The sequence below is a fragment of the Mesoplodon mirus genome (genome assembly GCF_964341445.2).
Source record: "Mesoplodon mirus genome assembly, chromosome: X".
NCBI classification, from domain to species: domain Eukaryota; kingdom Metazoa; phylum Chordata; class Mammalia; order Artiodactyla; family Ziphiidae; genus Mesoplodon; species Mesoplodon mirus.
Genome location: NC_138981.1, coordinates 77522365 through 77530523, shown reverse-complemented (window position 1 = coordinate 77530523; position 8159 = coordinate 77522365). Strand labels below are relative to the sequence as shown.

The following is an 8159-nucleotide window of genomic DNA, read 5'->3' as shown; positions in this document are numbered from 1 at the left end:
TATAACATTTAAATTACTCTTTGTTTCTCTATGTTCCTTCTTTTAATTATTCAACAAATCCCCCTTTTTAAACAATTCCTCAGTGAACAGGGAAATGCATTCTTCATCTTGACTTGCATTGTTTTGTTACCATTCTTGCCATAATGTAATAAAGCTGTCCTTCATCACAAAAAAGTAAGGTATTTATTCCTTTATTTAGGGAATTAACGTATGTTTTTTTTTTTTTTTTTGTACAATGAAACCAATTAGGTATATATGCTGGGCTTCCTGAAACTCTGAAAAAGAGCTTGCAAATTCCTCTCTGCATTTGTTCTTTACAGGAATTTAGTCTGCCTCAAATACTGAGTGGCGACTTAAGGAAGAGTTGCTTGCCATTCTGTGTAAATTAGTTTAAAATTACTTTTTAAATGCCCCCCAAATATTGATTTTAGAAGTCCTTGATTTTTCAGAAGCATAATTTACCCTTTTGGAAGTTTCAAATCAATCTCAAAAAATGTAAAAATATTTATTATACATTATAGAAGTCTTATTATACAAAAGGTGACAACATCTGGTGTTTTCCTTACTATTAGTTCTAAAACAAAGAAACTAATTTACTCTGATGACTGAGACAGTGATGCCATACAATATCAGCACTCATCCTTTTTCTTGCAGTCTCTTTAAAGCACTAAATATTTTTTGAAATTAAATAAACTATGAAGGCCTCAAATTTTGATGAGAAATTTAGTGAGAACATTGATCTTTTATTTGTTCCAAATGGGAGACCTTTTAAAACTGACTCTGACTTTTGAGGGTGAAAGTACTTGAGGTTGGTTTTTAAAAGTTTCATAGGGTAGAAACTAGCACAACATTGTAAAGCAGCTATACTCCAATAAAAATAATAATAAAAAAAAGTTTCATGAGAATTACATCCTCAGTATTTGTATGTTGAGTTAGGCCACTGTCTTTTCAGATATCCAGTGGTAGCTAGATTACTTCTAACTACTGACCATGATCCCCTGGAGCCAAGTGGGATACATTAGCTTTCTTAAGGCTCCAGGAGACCATTTGTTAGGTTATAATTCATGGGAAGTAAATAACACCCTGAAATATGTAAGAATTAATTCATTTCACATGCACAAGCAGTAGTGTCTCAGGGATGATCATCATTGCTTGGTTTAATATAGGAGCAAGATCTTGTGGAATAGTCTTGGTCTTGAAGCACCATCCCAATAATTTATTTAAAAAGTGTTACTCTACAAATAGACTTTTATCTAAGTTATGCCAATTATTAGAAGCGCTGTCTAAGGTAGGCCCATCAATCAAGTGTTGAACTTTGAGAAAAAAGAGGGCATAAGTGTAAAAGCACTGATAACACCTTAACAATATAAGCATGAGTCTGTGTCATCAGTAACACTATTAAAAGCACCAATCTATGTAACCAATCTGTTCTTATTTCTTCATAGGATGAGATTTAATAAAAATGGCTTATTCTGTAATAACTCATTTCTCTTGTAAATACTGAAAAGATAATTGGAAAGCAAACAAGTGGAGAAATATAATCCATAGGTTATGAACTCATTAATTCTGCAAGTAATCATGAGATGCTAATTATATTCCAAGTATTGTCATAGGTGCTGGGAACACCTGTATCATCTATAATCAGTCATTTATTGATACATTTCTAACTATTCCCTTAAATTAGGCTATTTATTTATAGGTAAGATGGTATTCACTCCATACCTAAATATTCCCTTAAAGAAAAAAGTAATTCTTACTTTTTTCACTCTGCTAAAAATATCACTTACACATGTAACATCTTATTTTTCCCCTTAACCGTAGATTCAACCAGAAAACACCAGGATGCTTGAAACTTCCTATACAGAAAATCCTCCCCTAATAACCTTTTCTATGATGCTTGCAATCACACACACAAAAAAAATGTTCTTAATTTTCTTCTCCCTGGGCACATTTGAAACTTGTACAAGTGACTATCTTGAAAAGCTGAAAAAAAGAGTATGAAAAACAAAAAAACCCAAAACCTTAGTACTAAACACTCCACTATTAAGTTGATCATTGATAGTATAGTTTTACTAATCATCTAGAAAATGAATAATAACCTATTTTAATGCTTTGTCACTGATTTAAGCTGTTCAAATGTTTTGCTCCCCCTTGGAAGCCTTAATTATTAGAAGTGTATTAAATGTAGCTAAAAATGAAAAGTACAAGATTGAAAAACTACCCAAGTGTTTGTGTTTAAATAGAGATTACCTTTCATTTATATTTTCCCCCTGCTTATATTTATATTTTCCACCTGAATTTACAGAGTTCTTTTGACTGATTTGCAGGGTCCTAACATGTATGTTTTATATGTACTTAGCCACATTTTAATTAATCATTTTCTTTATACTGACTAGCTTTTTGAAATCAGTAATAATTTAAATTCTTAAATAATTTCCCAAAATGTATTAAATGCTTATACTTGTGGATTTTTACCTTCTAGAAATCTTTCGCGATTTATTCTGAATCAAAGCATTTGTAAAGGTCTTAACACTGACACTTCAGGTTTACAAATTTAAATGAATACTGACAATGGGGGAAAAGGAATAGAGAATACATATGGTAAATAATTACCAATGTAAGTATTTTAAATTTTATTTGAAGTTGCTTCATTTTCATATATCTTAATGATCACAATGATGTAAAGCAATTCGACTCATATAATATGAAAAATTATATCCTGTTAGTTTTTTTTTCTTTTGTATATAAATGAAGAATATATCATTAACACTTTTCAAATTTTAGATACATGTATATCAATATGATGTGTATTTTAATTTTTCTAGTAGATTTAAGCTTTTACATGCTCTAGATATTTTTAAATCAAGCTCCTATAACTCATACTGTTTTTAAGCAAGGATGTTGATCACAGCACTGCTTACAAATGTAGAAACATTGAAAAGCATGTAAACCTCATTCAATAATGAACTACTTAATAATGAACTACTTAAGATAAGTTATAGTACATCCACCCAATGGAATACTATGCAGTCACTAATTGATGATACAGATTGGTATTTATTGATATGAAAAGATGACTATGTTTTAATTTAAAATAAAAAGAAATCAGTACATATAGTATGTTTTCTTTTTTTTGTTGTTTGTAAAACAGTGTGTGTATACATAGGGGAAAAAGCATGAAAGGATATGCACACACTTAAAATATTAATGCACACACAAAATATTAATAGTGGTTATCTCTGAACTCTGGGAATTTTAATTCCTTCTTTATAAGTTTCTTCATTGTTGTACATTTTTTTACAAGAAGCATGTATTATGTTTATAATCAATAAAAACAGTAATTTCCATTTGAAAATATTTGATAATGAATATACAAGTCATTTGTAGATAAACAATTACATAGAAACAGGTTATTCTCATTATTTTATGGGCAAATAGCCAACAAAAGTGTTAATAAAATTATATATTTATATTGTATTATGTATGAAACCAAAGATTTCTATATAAATAATAAACAACTGAGAATAGAGTTAAAACATTTTCTTACTGTTGGATCTGTGGCATGAGTGAATCCTATTTTTTAAAAGTAATTATTTCAATTTTACATAAATCAGGTATTTATCTCTCTAATCCCAAAATGGATTTGAACTGGCATATATTAAAAGAAAGGCAATCCAAAGAAAATATGAAAGTAAGTGTAATATGGATGGAAGGTAGATGGATATGGAGAAGAGAGAACTAAAAGTGAAACACATAAAGTCCATAGTATAGAAATTACAGGCTAAATAATGTAACTGCAATATAGAACAGAACATTTTGTTGCAACTTCCAAGCAGCTAGAAAAAAAGAGAACCATACTGGATTAAGAGCTCTCATATGATAGATGGAGGCATGTGACTTAATCAAGAGAGATGACCTTTTCCTTAACTTTGAAACATCTGTGAATATTACCTTATTGATATATTCAACAATTTATAAGAGATAATGACAAGTTTAATAGAAGATGTTCTTCAGAGTAGTTTTCAACATAATTACAGGATTGTTTACCTTCTATATTGACACAACAGAGGCTGAAGTGAATCCTAAAGTTATTTATAGACAAAGGCAATTCAGTGTTGTTATTCACCTTTCTTGTTGATTAAACATGATCCATGTATACCTACTAAGGAATTTAGAAAAATGAGTGATAAGAATGTTCCTTAGGGCTTCCCTGGTGGCGCAGTGGTTGAGAGTCTGCCTGCCGATGCAGGGGACACGGGTTCGTGCCCCGGTCTGGGAAGATCCCACATGCCACGGAGCGGCTGGGCCCGTGAGCCGTAGCCGCTGAGTCTGCACGTCCGGAGCCTGTGCTCCACAATGGGAGAGGCCACAAAAGTGAGAGGCCTGCGTACCGCAAAAAAAAAAAAAAAAATGCTCCTTAGACTGTCTTCAAATATCAAAGCTCTCAGAAAAGGTTTTTAAGATGAAACTTAGAATTTAAATAATCAATGTTTAAAGTGTTAGTTTTCTAAGGTATTGACTGAGGAAATAGCAATATGTTTCTTTCTCTGGGCATGAAGTTAATAACGAAAACTCTCAAAACTTAGTCAAAGTCACTATCAAGTCTGTGGTATGCCCACAATATATTAAAAAGAAAAAAAAAAAATATATATATATATAAATAAATAAAAGGAAGAAAGCTCACATTTTTTAAAAGGAATATTCATTTTAAATAATAATTTAAAGTGAACTTATACACAAACATTAACTGGATCACATACGCTTTCCCCTGCTCTACTGATTTCTCAAAAAGCAAGTTAGAAATTTTCACTGTGATAGACTCAGAAGTAAGGACCATCTCGAGAATACTTTCATAGGAGAAATTAAATTTAGTAGTATTAGTGAAATAAGGAAGGAAATATACTCCATTACCTCATCTTGACTGGTTTAGCAAAAAAGCATGTGGAGGAATAAACTTTATTCTACATATTCCTAAGGCTATTATATCGAAAAATAGTACAAAATGACAGTTTTACAATTAGAAATTATGTCCTTCACTAAAATGAACAAGGTTTTCTAGTTTCACTTTTTTTCAAAAGAAAGTATTCACTTAAAAAAAAACTGTGAATTCACATAAAATAACCTCTTATCACAAAGTAGCCCAAACTAAGTAGGCACCAGCTTAAGGCTGAGACAAATTGAGCATTCTTATTCTCACCACCTGCGCCTGGCCTGGCCCAGCGTGACATGCAGAGGCTTGGAGCCCACTATGCGACCATTCATCTCATCTACTGCTTTGGTAGCCTCTTCAAAAGAGGAGAAGCAGACAACACCAAACCCTTTGCCTTGCCCCACTTCCACCATCACTTTGGCCCGGCTAATGGATCCAAAGGAAGAAAATTCCTCCTTCAGTTTTTCATCATCGATGGTCTCATCTAGGTTCTTGATATAGATAGGCACTCCTGGAGGCCGACTTTTTTCTTTTAATCTCAGCCGCTCAAATCTTCGCCTTAACTCAGCCAGGCGTTCAATTTTCTTCTGTGCTCGCCCTACATAGAGGACTTTCCCATCGATGGACTTTCCATGCAGGTCTAACACAGCCTTTTGGGCAGCCTCGTGTGTTTCGTATCTCACAAATCCAAAGCCTTTCGATTTCCCACTGGCATCTCTTATTACCTTAACACTCTCAGTTGGCCCGTACTCACTGAAAAGTTCCTTCAGTTTGTCGTCATCCATGTCATCTCCAAAGTTTTTAACGAAAACATTGGTGAAAGTCGCTCTATCCCTAGTTCTAACTTCAGCTGCCCGCTCTTCCGGAAATTTGAATCGGCCAACGTACACCTGGCGGTTGTTGAGCCGCACTCCATTCATGTGCCAGATGGCCCTATTGGCAGCGGCCAGGCTGTCAAAGTGAACATAGGCATAACCCTTAGAGCCGTTGTCATCGCATACAACCTTGCAGGAGAGAATGCTCCCAAAAGCAGAAAACAGATAAAAAAGGGCCCTATTGTCTATGGATTTGTCCAGGTTTTTGATGAATATATTTCCAACTCCAGACTTTCTTAAGCGGTCATCTGGCTGAGACCACATTAGGCGGAAAGGTTTGCCGTTAATCAAATCAAAATTCATGGTGTTCAAGGCCCACTCAGCATCCGCAGGAAAGCGGAAGTTAACATAGCCATAGCCCAGGGGGCTGCGGGTCACCGGGTCACGGCAGATTCGGGTGAATCGAAGAGGGCCAGCAGGCCTGAACTTTTTATATAACATGTCCTCGGTGACATCTGGGTCCAAGTCACCCACATACAGGGCAGCCTTGAGGTACTTCTTTTTCTTGCCAGCAGGATTGGGCTCCCCACTCCCCATCTCTCTGAGCACAGGGAGGAGGCTTTCTTGGGAGAGAAAAAGAGGTTGCTTTCTCTAAGCTATGGGCCAAGCAGCTGTTCACAAACAGAAAAAAAGCCAAGGCGAAGGAAGCTAAAAGCAGACTCAGAATCACTGTTGAGGCTGAGAAAATGAAGTTCAGAAACAGCTGGTCAGCAGGCTCAGAACAAACGCATCAGACAAAAAAGCACCCCAAAAACGAATCCGTTCTCCCTAAGGTGGCTTAGAATTTCCACCCATTCAGATCTAAAATCAGTTTCAAAAGCCAGTAGTAGGAAAGAAATGTCCCTTTCCCCGTTAAATTGTAAGAAATCATCAAGCAGCTGGCTGGCTCCCCACATCTAGCCTTGCCGACAGAGGCCTCACGACCCGTTTTCTGCATAAATATAGGCCTCAAGCTCGTGTGGGCTTAAAATGATATCAACAAGGGCAGGGGCCGAACGTGTATTCCTCCGCCGGCTGCCTGGCCGGTCTCAGGCGGGCTCGCGCTCACTAAGGCCGCGCTACACACACTCAGCGTAAGCGAAAGGGCAGACTGGACACTTGGTGCGCTGCGGCCGGGCAGGCAGGCTGCAGGCGGCGGATCGTACAGAGAGACAGACAGACAGACACACGCGCGGGGGACCGGAGACCGCCCAGATACCCAAGATGCCCACTGGGTACGGACCGAGTGACGCGCGGAGATTTCGGCAGCCTGAGACTCGCGGCGGGTCCGGAGGGACTGACTGGCAGACGCGCACTGGGTCAGCTCAGACGCGAGGAGGTTCCGGACAGATGCGGGGCGGAGTCAGGAGAGAAGGGCAGATGCGCGGCGGGCGGGCAGAGCGCAGACCGATGGACAGGGATTGCGCCCTGCAGGACACACCGACACAGGGACTAAAAGCTTCTAGCTGTGGTAGGGCGAGCGGGCGGGGCGCAAGGAAACCCGGAACCGTGCTAAGTAACTTCCCGCTTGCTCTGTGCCAAGATGTTAAAAAAAAAAAAGAAAGAAAGAAAGAAAATAAAAGAAAAAGAGAAAAGAACGAACGAAAGAAAAGGATTTAAATGGTTTCTAGATTTTTCATTTCTTATTTTTGAAATTTTATTTATTATTTTAAAATATTACCTTTAGGCTACTGACCCCAAAATCAAAGGAGGTGACGACCTAGGAGGAAGGGACTCTCATATTTTTTTAAACGAATTCCCTAAATCGTTTCTGCTTAGGAAATAGCATATAGGTTGCATACTTTCCTGAGTGCATTGGAAAGTCAGTTGACAGCTGTACTGGACTCCCAGTCCAGTGCTAAATGATCACAGGGTCAAATAAACACAGGCCCATGTTGTAGTTGGCCTTTATTTTTACTCCATTGAACTTCAACATAATGGTAGCATTATCCCCAGGTAATAGGCAGAGTTCTTTTCACTGCTCTAGTAATACTAAGGTTTTAATGATTGGAGAGCCATAAAATGGCTTTTAATGATACTTAGTGCCAGAAAACGTTGAAGATGTGCTGCCTCCATAATCACAAATTGCAAAATCTTAGTTAAAGAGTAAAAGTTGCAGAATCAATGCAAAATATATAATGTTTGAAGATGAAATAAACATGTAAAGATATAGGCACTTTACACAATTGCTAATTTCAACTTGAATTGTCAACTTTAAACCATTGCAGGGAACAATACTATAAGATTAGACACAACTCAGAGGTTTCCCAAGATCTCTCTTTAGAGTTTGTGGTAAACTGTTTTGAAGAGGAATGTTACCCCGTCTTTGGAAAATCATCAGTGTCTGTAACACATAACTCAACCAGCCCCTTCCA

The 8159-nt window shown here is 36.9% G+C and overlaps 1 protein-coding gene across 3 annotated transcripts; it reads right to left on the bottom strand.

Moving 5' to 3' along the window:
- Window positions 1–3421: 3421 nt before the first annotated feature.
- On the bottom strand, window positions 3422–7334 carry LOC309797017 (polyadenylate-binding protein 5). Of its 3 annotated transcripts, none has more exons than XM_082610392.1 (2): window positions 7028–7334; window positions 3422–6483 (listed from the first exon to the last, which is right to left on the bottom strand). In XM_082610392.1, the coding sequence occupies exon 2, from the start codon at window positions 6340–6342 to the stop codon at window positions 5194–5196; it is 1149 nt and encodes a 382-aa protein (XP_082466518.1). In that variant the 5' UTR covers window positions 6343–6483; window positions 7028–7334; the 3' UTR covers window positions 3422–5193. The 3 variants fall into 3 exon arrangements, with proteins under 3 accessions (XP_082466518.1, XP_082466519.1, XP_082466520.1); XM_082610393.1 differs by having other exon boundaries at window positions 3422–6368; XM_082610394.1 differs by having other exon boundaries at window positions 3422–6364.
- Between the last annotated feature and the right edge of the window lie 825 nt (window positions 7335–8159).

What these genes read in the sequence shown, in the direction of transcription:
- LOC309797017 (XM_082610392.1), bottom strand. Translation starts at nt 6,342, where the DNA reads ATGGGGAGTGGGGAGCCCAATCCTGCTGGCAAGAAAAAGAAGTACCTC.